This window comes from Lissotriton vulgaris, chromosome 2_1, assembly GCF_964263255.1.
Source record: "Lissotriton vulgaris chromosome 2_1, aLisVul1.2, whole genome shotgun sequence".
Lineage (NCBI taxonomy): Eukaryota > Metazoa > Chordata > Amphibia > Caudata > Salamandridae > Lissotriton > Lissotriton vulgaris.
In genome coordinates this window covers 321,259,539-321,278,260 of record NC_141687.1, presented here as the reverse complement: position 1 = coordinate 321,278,260, position 18,722 = coordinate 321,259,539, and the positions used below count along the sequence as shown (strand labels likewise).

General features: G+C 46.5%; 1 protein-coding gene across 1 annotated transcript in view; it reads left to right on the top strand.

Annotated features, from left to right (window-relative positions):
* Positions 1-18,722, top strand: part of ITGAE (integrin subunit alpha E) — a 771,961-nt gene that overhangs the window by 87,581 nt on the left and 665,658 nt on the right. The window contains exon 3 of the mRNA XM_086955032.1: positions 1,397-1,515. Within this exon, the coding sequence (XP_086811158.1) occupies positions 1,397-1,515 (119 nt within the window). The remainder of the gene's footprint in view (positions 1-1,396; positions 1,516-18,722) is intronic.

The window sequence follows — 18,722 nt, the reverse complement described above, 5'->3', positions numbered from 1 at the left end:
AACGAAGATGGGCGACCATTGCTGTGATGTTGATGATCGATGCCTACTTGAAGGATGATGTTTGTTGGTGATACTGACGTGTTGGACAAAGGAGTGGGATGTTGAGTGGTGACCAAGATGATGATTATGATGACCATGAAGAGTTTGAGGAAGGTTTGATGGAGATGCTGAAATGTTAGTAAATGATGTATGTGTATGACTATGTCTGATTAGAGACAATGCTTCTGAAGGTGTTGATGTGCTGAAAAGATGAGGGAGCAAGAGGTCTGATGATGGTAGCGCAAGAGATGAAGAATGGGAGAAAGAAGAGTGTAGATTTGTTGGTGAAGAATGATGCAAAAGAGAAGCATAGAGAGTTAATAAATTGTGCACAACTGTCACTGGTGAAGGGGGCAATGTTGAAGTTTCCTGATGAAAAGTGTATAGTAGCGTTGGCGATAATGCTGATGATAAAAGATGACAGAAAAGTAGTGGTTATGTTATGATTATGATAATGGTTTAGGTGAAGGGCAATCTACTTTTAAGTCTGATGGTGAAACATATAATAAAGGGCAGGTGAAATCACAGAGACCTTTAGGGCTGTTGAAGTTCTGACAAAGACTGAAGTGTAGTGGGAGAAGAAGGAAGTGTCTGAGCACTAGTCTTAGCACTAATGAAGATGTGATTATATGCAGGAAAGTAGTAGAGGTGTTGTGATTAATGTTAGAGAAAGTAAGACAATTGGGAGTACATTTGTGAAGGACAAATATTTGATGACTCTAAAATTATCAATGAATTAACATATGGGGTACTTGTATATGATGAATTTAAAGAATACATTTAAACATTCTTTTATTTAAATATTATATTTATTGGTACTCACAATAACAGCTATACACCTCTCAGGATGAGGCAACCTTCCACCCGCAGATGCCTCTCAAAATAAACAGCCGTCCATCAATCTATCTCTGGTCACATGCGCATTCACCCATTTACCAGACTATCCATTCAGATGGCATGGCACACCTAACCCTACCCGGCACATAGACAATTAAGTATAAAGCTGCCATGACAGGAACAGCCATCTGTCTGATGATATGAACAGCTGTTCCTCTGTCATGTGATGAACAGCCATTGTCTTCCTATGACTATCAAATCTCTCCATCTGTTGTAACAAGAGGAGCCGTCATTCTGTAGCTTCCTTGTATCTTTCTTGGTGCAAACAGCCATCTATCTCTCTCAAGATGAACAGTCATCCATCCCCAGCAGCAGAAACACGGCGATCCACCTCTCAAAGCATGAACAGCTGTCCTCCCCTCAAGACAAGAACATGACCTTTCACAACAGAAAAAGTACAGTAATTATCACGATGTGACATAAAATAAACCTAACCACACCTCTCTTTCTACTGCTCTAGGATCCTAGTGACCTCCCCATCTCAGAGCACCCGGAATCAAATTGTTGATGGCGTCTACAGATGTGAAGTGATGCCTAAAGAGACGTATTGTAAATGTGAAAAAATGGATACTGCTAGAGGTAGGTTGGATTGTTTGAGGAGGTATTTCTGTTCTGGTTGTCATCAGGTTTGAGTCGTGAAATGTGGATTCATGTCTTGGAGCAACCTCTGAGCACTTTGTGACCTGTGAAAGTGTCTATGTCCTGGGGCCTCTGTCTTTTCTGTGTGCAAAATTATGGAAACTCATGTCCAGGAGCATAGGGCTAGCACCGGAAGGAGGACCACTATCGAGAGGACTGAAACCAGGAGGGCCAGGACATGTAGAAGGACTAGAAGAGGATCAGGCAGAGTAAGGCCCCCAGGCAGAGGACTGTGTTTTGGCTTACTAGGACGAGGACCAGGAAAGGACCAGAAAGAAGTCAGGGACCTGGAAGCATCCACAAGGATGAGGAAAAAGAACTGAACCAGGAGGAGAGGGAAAACTAGGAGGCGGAGGAACAGGGCCATGAGATGTTAGTGCAATATGAGCTTGGTATTTAATTTTGTGTTGTGATCTAGGTACAATATGAAGAAGAAAGACCTTGAAATATTCAAAAGGAAGTTTACACTAAAATCCACCTTGTCCATATACTTAAAAGGACTATGAGCAACACATAAACATTACAAACATATTATGAATATTTTTCCATGCATGTATAATTCCGAGAATAGTCAGTTTGTGTAAAATGTGTACAGTGTATAAATGTGCTACTGCCTGAAAAGAAAATAATTCTAACACTCACATATTAGAATGCATTTCGGTATCTATAAATACCTGGGCTTCAAGTAACCGACAGATGAATAAGTATGAATATTATCAAGGCGATAGGCAATTTTCGCCGCTTTAGCAGCCGTTTTTGGCCGCTAAGCGGCAATAATACTATTGCCCTGTGAGCAAGCTGTCGCTAACAGCAGTTAGCGACAGCTTGTAGGCGATAGCGAGCGGTTTGGGGCCCGCTTTGCAGCCGTTTTTGGCCGCTAAGCGGCAATAATACTATTGCCCTGTGAGCAAGCTGTCGCTAACAGCAGTTAGCGACAGCTTGTAGGCGATAGCGAGCGGTTTGGGGCCCGCTTTGCATGTCGGCGATATTTATCGCTAATGACATGCAAAGTGGGGGTACCCAAACTGTTAGCGACTGAAAGCAGTCGCTAACATCGCTATCGCCTATTAGCAACACAGGCGTAGCGATGGAAATATTCATGCTAAGCGCGTATAGCTCCAAAAACTAAAACCTGCTCAGACCAGTTCTTAGCCATTATATCCAATGGGAGGTGGATATAATGGCTAAGACCCTGTTAGCGATAATGCGTGAATATCGCCGTATTCTCAGCGATATTCACGGATTTTGCAGCTATCGCCGGGAATTTTATCACTTTTGTGATAAACGTTGCTAATAGCACGTTATCTCAGCGATAAAATCCCGTGATGTGCGGCGATAAAAAAATTGCCGCTAACCCTACTTAGCGAAAAATATTTCTATCTGTTGATAATATGCCCCTACATGCGGTTATTTGAGTAGTATTTATTAAAAGTAGTATTTTAAACATGCATTGTTAAACATTACTGCTCCCGAAGTGTTGACAATCCTATTGATGAAATGAGAGTCAAGCCAGCCTCATATGTGGAGTAGATTCAGATCATAGATGGAAAAACATTATAGGATATTAAATCAAACACAAGAGGTTTTTGTATAACGCACATCCTGAGCTCGTATACGATGGTGCTCTCTTGAGTGATATAGAACCAAAAAGAAGCTCGATTAAATAAAGTATTTGCCAAGGATCACACAATTTGGTCAAGCAGGCAAGCTGGGGTTGACCTAAAATGTTCTAGTTTCACACTGTGCAATGCAGCTACTAGGTGGGTATCTCTTTCTAGCATCAAAGGTTAGTGGGTTGTCTTTCCCTTTCTTTTGCAGTTTTACATAGCACAAATCCTGGCACAGGATGTAAGAGCGCTTCACAACAGACACAGTTACACGTTTTATTTTAGACACAGGGCGATTTTCTGGATTTCACAGGATGGTGAGCAGAGGCTGGGATTCGACCCTGTTACACAGCTGTACATGGAGGCCCAGGAGGAGAATTAGGAGCAAAATGAAAAATAGGATCAGGAGGGGAAGGGCAAGAAGACGGAGGACCAAGACTACTTCAGGAGTAGGTCCACCAAAGGTGGATGAGGAGCACCAGGAATCATAAAATGAGGATGTGCATGGAGACCTGGATGGGGGCAGGGCAGCGGGTTCTGGTGCACCAGTTTCAGTGAAAAAAACTGGCCAGTGAAACCAAGAGGGCCAAGATCAGGGGGGCTAGGAAGAACAACTCCAGGAGGATTAGGACTACAAGGAACATATCCAAGGGGATGAGAACCCAGAGTAGCAGAAGGGCAAGGAGTAAGATTATGATCATCATCTAGAGGGAGGAACAAGACCCGAAGAACTAGGACCGTTGGGACCAGGGGGACAAGAGCCACAAAGGAGGATCAGGACAAGGAGGGTTTGGAGGAGCAGAAGGACCATAAGCTGAACGACTAGTTCAGGGCCATGACTAACCATGGGCGTAGTATGTGTTGTAGTGCTACGCATATCTACGCAAAGTGCACTTCGCACTATGCATGCTACTCGTAGGTACGCAAACTGCATAGTGCGATAGGGAAATGCTGTTCGCACTGATTGCACAGTGCCGGATGCTTGTCCGCACTGCGCAATCATTGCAAACAGCATCTTGCACAGTGCAAGCAGTCGTTTTCTGCCGCTCGAGTACAAATCTACTCGAGCTGTAGTTTTGTAAATCATAATTAACTTTCTCAATGCAGACTGGTAGTTTCTCATTGTGAGCGGTCGGGAGCATACACGACCACTCGCAATGAGAAACCTGACCTCCAAGCGTTGAGAATCTTGCTGGGAGGTTTATTTTCCACACTCTCGATCGGCAACTTGATGTTGCTGATCGAGAATGAGGAAGAAGTCTCGCCGGGATGTTGATTTTGCTCGCTCGCGGTCGCCAACTTGATCTTGAGGACTGCGACAAGCAAAAAATGCCTGCTACGCGTTTTTGCACTTTGCTACGTGCAATTCACGTAGTGCGTAGTAGTGTAAACTCTGCACGTTCCGCGAGCGTATCGTAGTCCTACGCCCAGGGTTAGCCATGACCCAGAGAATAACCAAGACCAGGCAAAGAAGTACTAGGAGGGGGACCATAATGATAGGAAGGATAAGGAGGCAGGCCAAGTCAATCCAAAGGAAGGCTGGAGGATCAAGACTATGGAATATTGGACCAGAGTCCAGAGGAAGAACAGGTGTTTGAAGAGGCAGAGACAAGAAGGTGCAGGTTCCAGAAGAGGACCATGAGGGGCAAGAGAGGAAAATGAAGAAGAAGAGGGGGTTGGTCATTAGAAAAGTAGCTGGGCAAGATGAGAAGGGGTATGTAGAGCAAGAAGAGGATGAGGATGTTGAAGATATTTAAGTGGAGGAAAAGAGACAGAATGGGAGGAGGATTTTGAGAAGCAGAAGGATTAGGAGGCGAATCAAGAAAAACAGGAGGAAGAACACCAGGAGGGGGAGGCAGCAAATGTGATTCTATGCTAAATGCAGGACATGCTCGTAATGATACTCCTCTGATAAACAATTCTTAGGCACTCTTATTGGCTCACAGACCTTTATCAACCCCCTGTTTTTCAATACACTTTAACAGTGCTGACCATCGGAAAAAGCGTAAAAAGCAGTTTGTGGTGAAAGATATAAAGAAGAACACCTTTACTATCCAAATTGCCCTTCTTTCTTATTTATATTGAGGCACAATGCTTAAATTCTATTTAAGCACTATGCTTAAAAAGAAACACCTCATAAAAGAGATCCATGAAGGGATGGACTGATTGAAAATGTCACCCTAGTTTTTGGACACTTGTGACTGATTTGTTCAAAGTTTATATTTCTAAATTGTGCAGTGGTCGGGCTATCACAGGTGGAACAACTGATAGCTGATGACACAGTCCAAAGGGAAAGCTAGTTGGCATCATGCAAGTGGGCAAGCTCCTTCTCTATAAGTTGGAGTTTGATTTCTTACAGTGCTTTGGACCCCCTGGTGCTCTTCATTCAAAAGGGTGATACTTGAGAGCAGCAGTACTTGTGGACTGAGATGAAAGGTTGGCAGTTCGGATTGACTTTTGCCATGAGGCACAGGGTCAAGACTGATTTGCATAAGGCTGGGTCTGAACTGTGGTGGCGAAGTAAGCTAAAGAAAAATGATGGATTCAACCCACATCTGTGACTGTCTGAAAAGTTTCAGCGTGCCATCCACTATCTCCTTGTGTTTGCTTTGTTCACCAGACGTGGGTCCCTTGCTCACTTTGCCACTGGGTTCAAGCTAACCTGGCTGATGAGGGGTGTTTCCCCGAAACCGATCCCAGGATGCTTATTTCCGGACCAGAGAAGACTTGCCTTGGCAGTTCGGGTTGGACTGTTCCCATGAGGCACAGGGTTAAGACTGATTTGCATATGGCTGTGTCTGAACTGGGGTGGCGAAGTGAGTTAAAGAACGATGATGGATTGAGCCCAGATCTGTGACAGGGGGTAAGTGCCTGAGAAGTTTCAGCGCTGCGTCCATTATCTCCTTGAGTTTGCTTTGTTCACTCGAAGTTGGCAGGGTATGCCCAGACGTGGGTCCTTTGCTCACTTTGCCACTGGATTCAAGTTAACCTGGCTGATGAGGGGTGTTACCCCAAAACCGGTCCTTGGATGCTTGTTTTTGGTATAGGGAAGACTAAGCTTGGCAGTTTGGGCTGGACTGTTCTTATGAAGCAAAGTGTCAAGATTGATTTATATACGGCTGGGTCTGACCTTTGGTGGCAAAGTGACCTAAAGAACGATGAAGGATTCAACCCAGATTACGTACTGGGGTGAATGTCTGAAAAGTTTCAACGTGCCATTCATCATTTCCTTGTGTTTGCCTTGTTCCCACTAAGTTGGCAGAGTATGCCCAGATGTCGGTCCCTTGCTCACTTTTCCACTGGATTCAAGCTAGCCTAGCTGAAGAGGGGTGGTACCCTGAAAACAGTCCCAGGATGCTTGTTTTCAGTCCAGGGAAGTCTTGGTTTGGTAGTTCGGCCTGGGCTGTTCCCATGAGGCACAGGGTCAAAAATGAGTTGCATATCGTGGGGTCTGAACTGGGGTGGCAAAGTAAACTAAAGAACAATGATGGATTCAACCCAGATCTGTGACTGGGGGGGCGGGGGGGTGGGGGGGTCTGAAAAGGTTTGGTGCTCCGTTCATCATCTCCATGTGTTTGCTTTGAGATGAATGGAGAACATATGTTCAAGATTTCCAACATATGTAAAATATTATGTGTGCATTTATTTTGGCAGAATTAACAATAACCTGATGCCCTCGTATTAGGGATGTCTCTAGAACATGTATGAACCAAAGGTACTATCATTGGGAAGATATATAAATGTAATATCAAGTCCTTATCTATGTGGGAATAAGCTACGACATGTCATTAATCAGTTATCAAATACACTGATAAACATTGCTTAACTTAAAAATACAAGCAAGAGATGACTGTAGCTTGCAGAAAACTCATTTTGATCTCATAAGACGTCAGCCATCTTGAGAACAGATCACACTTTGACAAAAAAAGGCCCTTGGCACCAAAATAAACGTGGCCACGATTAAGGAACCGTATAGTAAAGACACACTCTATGGCTATTTTGTAAGGTATGGGAGCCTGCATGCATTTGTGTATGCTGCAGATAATGATTGCGGCAGAGAATGATGCTATACTATCAGGATAATCAACAGTAAAAACTGGCCCACATGGCCATAAAGAAGGCCCACAAACAGCTCAAAAATGGCCCACACACCAAGCTGTTAGACCAGCCCCTTGGGTACAGCCTGATTGCCCTATAGACAAATCCGACCTTTGATCCAACTTTATCGAACTACAAGTGACATACACCTGGCAGCCATCTTAAGATCCCAAGCTCCGGTCAAAAAAGGATTCAACACTGTTTCCCACTACACACTCATCAAAAGACTGCACCAGGTCGGAATCAAGGGAGACGCACTCAGATGGATTGAATTATTCCTCACAAGACTTACACAGAGAATCTGCATACCTTCCTTCACCTTGGAACACACAAGCACCATCTGCGCCATCTCTGAAGGCTCATCCCTCAGCCCCACCCTCTTCAACACTTGCATGACGCCTCTAGCCAACATCGTCAGAACCCACGATATCAACATCATATCCTATGCTGAAGACACCCAGCTCATCCTCCCAACAGAACACCGTCACCAAGACCAACTTCCACAACTGCATGAATATTGTCACAGCCTGGATAAGGGACAACAGTCTGAAGCTCAACACAGACAAGACAGAAGTGCTGATCTTTGGCAACCAAAACTCCCTCTGGAACGACACCTGGTGGTCCGCCAAACTGAGATGCACCATCACAGCAAAAGACCCCATCCGCAACCTCAGCATCATCCTGCACAGCAAAATTAACATGACGCAACAGATCAACACAGTCTCCTATGCCTTCTTCCACACTCTCCGCATGCTCTAAGGAATCTTCAAAAGGCTCCCCATAAGCACGAGAAAAACAGTCACACAAGCCCTAATCACCAGCTGTCTGGACTTTGGCAACGCACTGAACACAGGAACCACCACCAAACTCATGAGAAGGCTTCAGACGATACAGAACGCCGAGGCCAGATTGATCCTCAGCCTGCCCAAATGGATTCACTTCACCCAACACTTGAGGAACCTCCACTGGCTCCCCTACAAGAAAAGAGGCCAATTTAAACTACTGAAACACGCCTACACAGCCCTTCACAACCAAGGACCAGCATACTTGGACCACCACCTAAACTTCCACCAACAGTCCAGAAACCTCCGCTCCTCCTCCCTCACACAGACAAAGCGCAACCGCTATAGCCACAGTAGGGGCCCGCTTCTTTTCCAACCTCGATGTCAAGTCTTGAAACGCCCTCTACAAATCCGAACATAACCCTCGCTGACTGACTTCACTAAGTGACTCTTAACAGACCTCCAGTACGGTTTCCGGGAGGGACTGGGCACTGTTGAACAAGCACTAAATCTAACACTTCTAATAGGGAAATATGCTGGAGTTAAACGGGGAAACCTTTTCATGGTCTACGTCGACCTCAGTGCGGCGTTTGATTGTGTAATCCATGTCAAGCTTTGGTCTATTTTGGACAAGTTGGGTGTCGACCCACCTCTTCTCAAATTTTTGCGGGAGCTCTATACTGGCGCATCGGCTCGCGTAAGATTTGGCACAGGTGGTGAGTTGACCCCATCTTTTCCAATAAATCGTGGAGTAAGACAAGGCTGCGTCCTCGCCCCCTTTTTATTTAATTTATATACCAACGGCTTGGAAGCGGCCATGCTGGAGGGGTGCCGGGATCTACCTACCATCAATAAGCGCCCGATACCAGCACTCCTCTACGCGGACGACTCCGTAATATTTGCTAGGACCCTAGTGCAACTTCAGAAACAGCTAGATAAATATTGCACTTTCATGCTCTCACTTGGGCTAAAGGTCAATAAGACCAAGACCTTTGTCATGCAATCAGGCCCCAAGGTAAAAAGCTCGAAACATCTTTGCATAGACCAATCAAAACTGGAACGCGTCACGGAATACCCCTACTTGGGTATCCTCGTAGACGATAAATGATCATGGAAAAGGGCGATGGTAAATAGAAGATTGCTCTACCAACGTGCAACTTCTGCCCTCGTTTCCTTTTCCAGAAAAATGGGCAAACCATCTCCCCCAGTATTGCTTAAAATCCATCAAGCAAAATGCCTGAGCATTGCAACCTACGGAGCCGGGGTTTGGGGCTACGTAAAAACAGACGAACTACAAAAAATACAAAATGGCTTTGTAAAATATCTTCTGGCTCTCCCGCAGAGCTCCCCCTCTTTCGGATGCCATATAGAGCTTGGGATAGATTATCTAACAGATTATGTTAGGTGTCAACCAATGCTACTATGGCACCGTATATGGACAAAGCCCCAGTGCCATCTTACGCGTGCCCTGATCTCAGATTGTCTCGAGATGTCGGCCTGGAAAAACATTCCATGGCTGTCTTTTGTGATCAACTTCTTGAAAGACCTTGACTTTACTCAGTACATCATCGAGCCTTCAGCCATTACTGAGATGAGTAGAAAAACCCTGAAAGCACATTGTCTTACTCATCTAAGGGAACTCTGTATGTCCAGTGAAGTATCCAAACAATCCAATGCCCACATTCTGATGGTTCAGACGTCTCCAGGCACCCAACCATATTTATCATATTACATAACCAATTATGAAAAGTACCTATTAACAAGGTTTCGGTTTAATTTGTTTTTCCGTTTAGTTACCTTTCCTAAAATGTCTACCTGGTCACACGATTTGGATAAATGTCCATGCGACAAGGTCTCCCCCCAAACAACAATGCATGTGGTACTGTTTTGCCACTACTACGCAGTACCACGCAGGCGCTGGGTCTTACCTTTGTTACGACAAATGGGGTTGAGGACCTGTCGCCCGGCGTTTTTAGCTTTGCAACAGCTTGACTCGCAATATGTGGCAAAGAATTTAGCTGTGTTTTTGAAAACTTGTATAGCCATCCGTAAAACCCTGGAATTGAACTTCGTCTGATTGTCAGTACTAGTGCTGTAAATGTACATAAACTGTATTCCTAAAATGTATTAACAACAATTGTGATTTTTTTTTTAATGTATTGTTTTATTACGATGTACTTTTTATGATTGACAAAACGGTTAATCGAATAAAAGAATTGAACTAAGTGACTCAAGACTAGATTTTTCAACTAAGCCCAACATACCAGCGTCTGGATACCCTCATGGGTGATAAACTGCGCTCTACAAATACTGATTGATTGCTTTACATATACAATGTACCAAGGACATAAAAAAATGAACATCTGATGATTGAGTGCACATCATGTATTGCAGTGCAAGCACACAACATAGGAAGTGAAATGATAAAATTAAAAAGTTAATGGCATTGGTTGAGAAAGAGATACTCCTCTAGGGCAGAACCAGGCCCACTGTAAATGCAAACAATTGATAGCAATAGATATGGACAAGCTAGGCCTAAAAATAACGCATTTTCCTCGACAACCAATATGTATCAGTAACAAGTGCAGAGAAGAGGAAAAGAATCTTATGTAATATGTATCTCATGCCTATATAGTAAGCAAATAAAATGAGCCAGAAACTGTAAAGCACACCCTAGATAACTTTGCACTTTTAGATTAAATTGTTTTTTTATTAGCAAAGCATATATTAAAACATTTCACCACATCTTTGCCTACAACCCAATGGTCCGGCTGCATTAGAGGTCATCAAGATAAAAATGTAACCAGAAAATATAGTATTTCCTATGCAAAGTAAATACACTGCAAGTTGCCTACAACCCAACCTGGGCCAGCGGCGTCGACAAAGAGAAAAGGGGGGGCTAGTTGAGGCCAGGTCCATATTAACTTCAGTACATGTGACCAACAGCCAACAGTATGAGGTGGCCTTATAATAAAAACATTAGGCAAAAACAACAGGTACTGAGTCAAAAAGTCTGCATTTTCATAAACAAATAAACAGTAACACAACAAAAAAACACTTCTAGATCCACACTAGAGGGACCTAACCCCCCCACTCTGACCCCCTCCGTAACCTTCTCTGAGTGAGCCATAAATCAATAAAAGAAACATGGATAAATCCATACATGGGAACAACAAGCCAACCCTCCCCCGATGGTTCCTACCCAGAATAATGGCCTCATTCTCTCCCTGCTGGTCCGGTATCAGTTTCAAAATGTGCAATTAAATTGGACAGGTCAGCTCTTGAAACTCACAAGAGAGTATTGATATAAAGGGGCCCCAGATCTTCGCATAATCAGATTTATTCCTCAGGGTGGCCATTGAGAATCGTTCCATTCCCAAATGGGACCACAATTGGTGGAGCCATTGTGTATGATCCGGTATTCTATCAGTCTTCCAACAAGATAAAAGCACTCGGTGGGCGACATTAAGTGCCAGGGCCATCTGTCTACCTTTAATTGAGCATAAGGGAAAGGTCAATGTATTAGGCAAACCCAGTGTAGTATAAGCGGGGAACCTAGGGATAGTGGTATTAAAGGCCCTATCTATATCATCTAGGATTTTATCCCAGTATCTAGTGCGTTTTGGACAATTTCATAGCAAATGAAGGAGAGTGCCAGGGCTCCCACTTCTTCGCCAGCATAGCCCTTTGCATTGGGAGTTCCAGTTCATTACTCGGGAGGGGGTGTATTACCAATATGAAATGAGTTTATACGATGTTTCGGTATGACCCATGGTGTGTGCAGTATGATGAGTCCTATAAAAAATGTCCTCCCACTCTTTGTCTGATAATGTCTGACCAATTTCCACCTCCCACCACTTCTGACCCAAAGATCTGACCTTGCGAATCCCCTGAGATAGGAAGAAGTATATTTTAGAAATTCGTTTTTGGTCGTCTTTCTTAATAAATAATCACTTTTCAAACGGGAGAATAGGCCTGCGCACCAGGGGATGGGTGGAAGCTCCCAATACCCGGTGTAACATTTGTGTGTGGAGAAAGTGGTCCGAGGAAGATAAGGCATAGTCAACTGTGAATTCTGTAAAAGGAATGTGGCCATTATGGTCAAAAAGGCAGCCCAATCGATTGCATCCTCCCTTCACCCAGCGTGTACCTACCCCTTAGCCATACCAGGCGAAAAATCAGGATTTGAGAATATGGGGGACATAGGCTACGGGAACGTTGTGATATTCGCTGACAGGGCCACCTTATCCAAGACCTGTAAGTTTGGCCGCGTTATCGCAGAAGAGTACAGCCCCCAAGCACGCGAGGCCCTAGGTAACCACACTTCCTTCCATACATGGCATCTGGCAACTGTCTGATCCATAAATACCCAGTGTTTCTCCATCATCGGACGGTTCCATTCCACCAAGTATCGTAGTAGAGAAACCTGAAAATAGCAGTTCACATTTCCTTATGGGGCACTGCAATACAGTTTTCTGCAGCCTAGGAGAAACCGGGCTCCAGATAAAACACTCAATCTCCCTTTGGATGTTAGGGAGTACACCTGAGGGTGGGAGAAGGGGAAGAGTCTGGAAAATATATAGTGCCCTTGGTAAAACGTTCATCTTAACTGCAGCAAGCCCACCTAGCCATGACAATAGCAGGCGCCACCATTGCGCAAAGTCTTTTCGTATGCATGCAAGCAGTTTAGAATAGTTTGCATTGGATGTTTTTGCTAGGCTCTTATTGAGGACCAACCCTAGGTCTGTTATTATCTATGTCACCCTATTAAAATCAAACTCAGCCCATGGGGTTCCCATGGTGGTCTGTTTAGACGTCAAGTTTAGTATTTGCGACTTCTATAAATTGATTTTAAGTCTGATGCTCCACCAAAGGTGTGCAGAACCGCCACAATAGCTGGAAGAGAAGTCAGGGGATGAGCGATGGAGAATATATCGTCATTGACATATAGGCTGATCAAATGTCGGTCAGCTCCAAATGGAATGCCCGTTGCGTAGGGGTTGCCCCGGAGTCTTTGTGCGAAGGGCTCCATGTAGAGAGCAAAGAGCAATGGTGAGAGGGGACAGCCCTGCCTTGTACCTCTCCCGATTGCGAAACGGAGAGATCGTACACCATTCACCTTTACCGGGACACTAAGGAAGCTATATATACTCACAATCCACTTGCGGAAGCACATGCCCATATCGAAGCATTCTAGGGGAGCGAACAAATAAGGCCAGTGCACCCAATCAAAGGCCTTAACCACTAATAACAAGGCCTCCTTGTAGGAACGCTGTACCATATCGATTAGATGGCAGATCCGCTTGGTATTGTCCCCGCATTGTCGACCAGGGATAAATCCAGCTTGGTCTGGATCCATTAGGCCGGGGAAAAGAGGGTTCAGTCGCTGTGCAATGATACTAGTGAATAGCTTCACATCGACATTCAACAATGAAATTGGGTGATATGAGCTGCAAAACATGAGATCCTTACAAGGCTTGGGTACGGTAATCGAGGCTTGAAGCATTGATTCGGTAAGTGTACCGGTATCCACGAATGAATTGAACAAACAAGTGAGCAGGGGAGCCAACTCAGCGCAAAAAGTCTTATAAAAGACTGCACCAAACCCATCGGGTCCTGGCTAAGTGCGGGCAGAGAGCTCTACTCTACCCGCGGAGTATGCAGAGATTTGCCTACTCCGCGTTCTGCGGAGAATGCGGAGTAGGCTACTCTCCGCACACTCCACGGTGGAGCGGAGTTGATCAGCCCCCGCCTCCTCTACCCCCTAGTAAATATAAATAAAAAAAGACATTACATGGAAAAAATAAAGACTTTCCTTGACTGTGGCGTCCCTGGGCTGCCATACTCCCCTTCCTCGCGTTTCATGGTGATCTGTGCATGCGCCCGACCCCGCCCATGCGCATTTCTCACAGTCAAGGTAAGTCTTTATTTTTTCCATTTAATGTCTTTCTTCATTGAATTCTTACTAGGGGGGTTGGAGGGGGCGGCGGAGCGGAGTTCCACGGAGTTGGTCCCCAGCTCCATGGACTTCCGCGTAGTTCCGCCCCGCCAGCTCCGCCCAGGGTTGGTCCTGGCACCTTCAAAGGCTTCAATCGGGCAATAGCAGCTATCACTACCTTAATACTGGTAGGATCTAGACGGGAGGGGGGTGACCGTCACCCCGTTAACATAGGCGTATGGATCTGAGGGGAGTAAGGGCTCCACTGACTCATTGTCAGTGAAATTGCTCTCCCACCCTCGCAGCTCCACCATTCTCCCCATCTTCGCAAGAAACCTCAAAACCTGGCTCTTCGACAGACCCCCTCCTTGATGGAATGGAACCTGCACCCCCCCCCCACCCCTAGCGCCTTAAGACCCTTACGGGTGAGTAGTTGCGCTTTAACAAACTCCTGATTGATTGATTGATTGATAGAAGTAGGTCTGAAAGGCATTTGCAATCTGCCAAGATCCTTGGAGACCTCCACTGCCAGGGCTCCCAGCACCGTTTTTACTGCTTGCGCATGCTGCTTGCAAGCAATGTGCTAGCATGTGACCCCCTCTATTTGCTCCCACATAGTATTTATGCTTCAGTCGCGTTACAGCATGTTCATCTATATCCAGATCTAGGCACCGGAGATGGAGACGCTCATTCTCAAATTGTCTACAGATCCCAGGGGCTCTAGAGCCATTTTACATTGTCTCAAGTTCCTTTACTTTTGATTCGAGCTCCTTCCTTTTAGCCCTTCAAATCTTATTCTCATGTGCAGCTTTAGCAATTAGGGCCCCCAAGCGACCAATTTAAGTGCCTCCCATAGTGAAGACAGCGCAGTGGATCCGTCATTGTGAAGTGTAATGCAATTTGTCCGTGTGGTTCCTAGTGCTTTTATAACTGTCGGGGACGACAGCATTGATTCTTTCAGGCGCCACTGTGGTGGTGAAGGTGCAGGGGAGGAAGTGCGCATAGTCAGAGTGATGTGTGCATGTTCAGAGAATGACCGGGCTTCAATAGAGGAGGCCTGGGTGTGTGGCAGAAGGGTCAAGATAGTGGTCCAAGCGATCGTAGGATTTATGTGCCGCAGAATAATATGTGTAGTAGAAGTGTGACTCAGTGGTTAGAGGCGGCAGACCCGGAAGCTGAGATCGGCCGTGGACCAGGGTTCGATTCCCCGCCTCGGTGGGTCTCGGGCTCAAAAATTCCACGGAGTCGACAATTCTCGCTCTGGTGCCCACTCGACTCACGGGATCACACTCTGCGACTCTGGGCAATAGCTTGCTTAATCTCCACTATGGCCCCTCGCGGTGGGATGCCTGGCTTTCACCTTGTGGATACCCAGCCGGGGTATCCCACAGGGGAATACCAGGACGGGTTCCATAAGCAAGCGCCTAGAGACCCCTGGGTTATAGTGCGCTATATAAATCGAAACACATTTACATTTACATGGTTGCTTAGACGCAGGCCACGCCAGGCGTCTCTTAGACGATATTCCTCTGGCGACTCCCTACCAGTGAAAAACAGAGCTCCCGCACCTCCAGTCCTCGATCCGGAGCGATTCATCTCCAAGTCCATCACCAAGTTTAGGTCTCCGCCCACCACTACTTCAGTATCAGGTGTGTAGAATACCTTGGCAATTGCTTCCATCAAGAAATCGTCTTGCTGCTAATTAGGGGGGTAGATTGAAGCTACAGTGTAGTGATAAGTTCCCATCCGTACCCTCAGACCTAACAAACGCCCCTTAATCTCACCCACAGAGCCCATCACAGTGCCCCTAAGGCACTTGGAAAACAAAATGACCACATCGCCCCTTTTACCCTTCCCGGGGGACCAGTATTGACAGGGAAACCCTCTAGCTAGCATCCTGTGAGTATCTTTTGAGAGTAAGGGAGTCTCCTGAAGCAAACAAATATCAAACCCGGATTGCTCAAGTAGGGAGAGTATCGCCTTCCGCTTAACAGGGTTGTTAAGGCTGCTAACATTGAGGCTAACTATTTTAATCTCCATATGCCTGGTAGGGATAGTGAGTCTATGTATATTAGGTTTTTGTACCACTGAGATTTAGCAAGCCCTGGAAAGTACTGATCATTTGAAAATACCATGAGAGACAATTTCTGAAGGGGATATTCTAGGAGGCTTACTGAAGAGGTATCCCTACCCACCCAAAAACAGTTAAAAGAAAACAGTAATCTGAATGCAAACAAAAGAAAAAAAGTACATAGTGTCCATCCCAAAGGGGGGGCCACAACATCTGGGGGCAGCCAAGAGAGCTAAGGGCAGCTCCCATCAATAAATTAATCCCCCCCGTCCCCCTCAGGCTGAATCAAGCTAAGCAGCGCACCCATCCACCAATACCTCAGTCATTAGAGTCCAGACAATCCCCTTCTGCTCCGGAGAGTGTCCGAAGCACTGCAGATCGTTCTTTGACCATTGTTGCAGGGTCAGGTCGTAAGTGGTCCAGTCTTACCCCAGACCCTGGCCCCGCTGTTGTGTGGTCGGAGCCCCATTTTCTTTGACCAAAGACTGTGAGACCAAGCTATCAACAGCTAGGTTTAAAAGTTTGCAGGTCGCCGCAAGAGAATGGAGGTGCAAGAGAACGGACCTGTTGAAGTATCCCTTCATAGCGAAAAATTCTGCGGAACGGGTGGTCCCAGGAGTAAGCTATACAAGTTGATCTCAAATGATTGGTCACAGGTCGGAAGTCTCTCCATTTTTGAAGAGTGCTGGCCGCCAAATCTTGGTGGAGCTGTGGCGTGTGATCTCTGAACTGTAGCAGTTGGTTGGAGCTTGTCCCCTTAAGAATCTCCTCCTTCACTATAAAGTCATTTACGCAACCTAGGATATCCGCCGAGGGGCGATTGGGTTGCCGAGGGGGCCTCACTCGATGACAGCAATCTATTTTAACTGTTGTCTCTTCCGGGGCATTCAGAACCGCTTGGAACACTGCCTCGACATATCCCTCTAGATCCTCAACTTCTGCACCTGTAGAGACTGAGTGAACTTGGACATTGTTTCTTCCAGACCTTTTCTTCAGGTCTTCTGATATGAGCTTGAAGGTCGTGCAATCGTATGACCTCTTGCTGGAGATCGGCAGTTTCTTAGTCTTTAGCCATCGCGGAATCCTCAAGATTCGCCACTCTTTCTCCCACTGTGTCAATATCCCTCTGCATCTCTCTGAGGAAGGCTTGCAGGCCCGTTTTAATGGCCAGAATGTCTTTGTATTCGAAAGCGAATAGGGACTCCAGGAGCTCAATGGTAACCACCCCAACAGCACCTTCCCAGGCTGCAGCCTGCCCAGCGCTTTGCGTATCCCCGGTGGACTGCACAAGGAGATCCACACTGAGCGCTCCTTCTTATTTTTGGCCTTCACCATGATTTGGCCCTGGTAGTTACCCCTCACGTGTGTGGTAGCCGCTTTAATGAGAGTAGGTTGACACGGCCCCAGGCACTCTCAGTGTGGATCAAAGGGTGAAGAGGCAATGCAAACCTGTCCCTTCTGGTTGTATTCCTTTCCCAGTTGAGGTGCAGGCCCAGGGGGGATCTATGTCCAATTCTCCAAATTTGCAGCGTCAAATGTCTTCCGGCCTACTTCCAACTCAGGGCAACAGACGATCCCAGCAGCAGGCCGCAGGGAAACAATGAGAGGTGCACTCTAGAACCACTGTGCCTGTTTAGCTCTCGAATCCAGCGTCGAGCCCCTCGTCCTCCTTCGATCTCTTCACTGCAGGCCATATGGGATTCGCCACCGGCAGGTCTCCGTGAAAGGCAAGCAGGGACTAACACTTCAGAGAGGCACAATATCATGCAAGCTGTTCATAACCAGCACGCTTCAGCCTGTCTTCATTGAGTAGGGGACCATTCAGGCAGCTCGGCCCGTCTCCAAAGGCCACTCTCTCCAGATCCTCTCCAACGCACCTGGCCCCCTTAATGATAGCACGCATCACTGTGCAGTTAAAATGTAAAATGCGCTCTGGGCCCGCTGACGCTTACCGCACTCTCCCGGCTGCCGCAATTGTGTCCCAGACAGCAGCTCTCCAGGGGACCAACAGTCAACGCCAACCCCGGGGGAGCCACGGTAGACCTCAACCGGAGGCCAAGCGACACCCAAACTCTGTGTCGGCGAGGTCTCATGCAAGTTTTCATCCCACTGCAGCCTCACCAATAGAAGTCAAGCTGCAGTCCTAACGCTCGCAGAGTCCGCCCACTGAGCTCTGCAGAACACTCGCAATGTAGATAAGCCGGTCTGGGCCCGGATCTTCTACCGCACCTCCAGGCTCAAAGCCGTGCAGCTCTCTTGCTTCAGTCCTCGATCCACAGATGCACTACCAGCTGGGTCGCGCCCAGTGCCCCCATCACCGAGACAGAGAGGTGCCAGGCAGTGTTTCTGTCGGGTAGCCAAGAGCCCCCTGCTCCGGACAGTGCGCCGTCGCAAGCACTTGGGGGAGAGCTACACACTAAGGGCCCGATGTAGGTAAACGCGATTTTCCGATTTCAAAATACCGAGGCGGGCCGAATCGGTATTTTGAAATCGGAAAACGAGATGTAGGGGAAAAAATCCGAATGAATACCGATTCGGTCGGCATCGGTAATGAGAATCGGTACGTTCCGAATCGGCTCGGTCCGAATCGGAAAGTACCGAATCGGCTAACAACGAATCGGAACGTACCGAATCGGCTACCACCGAATCGG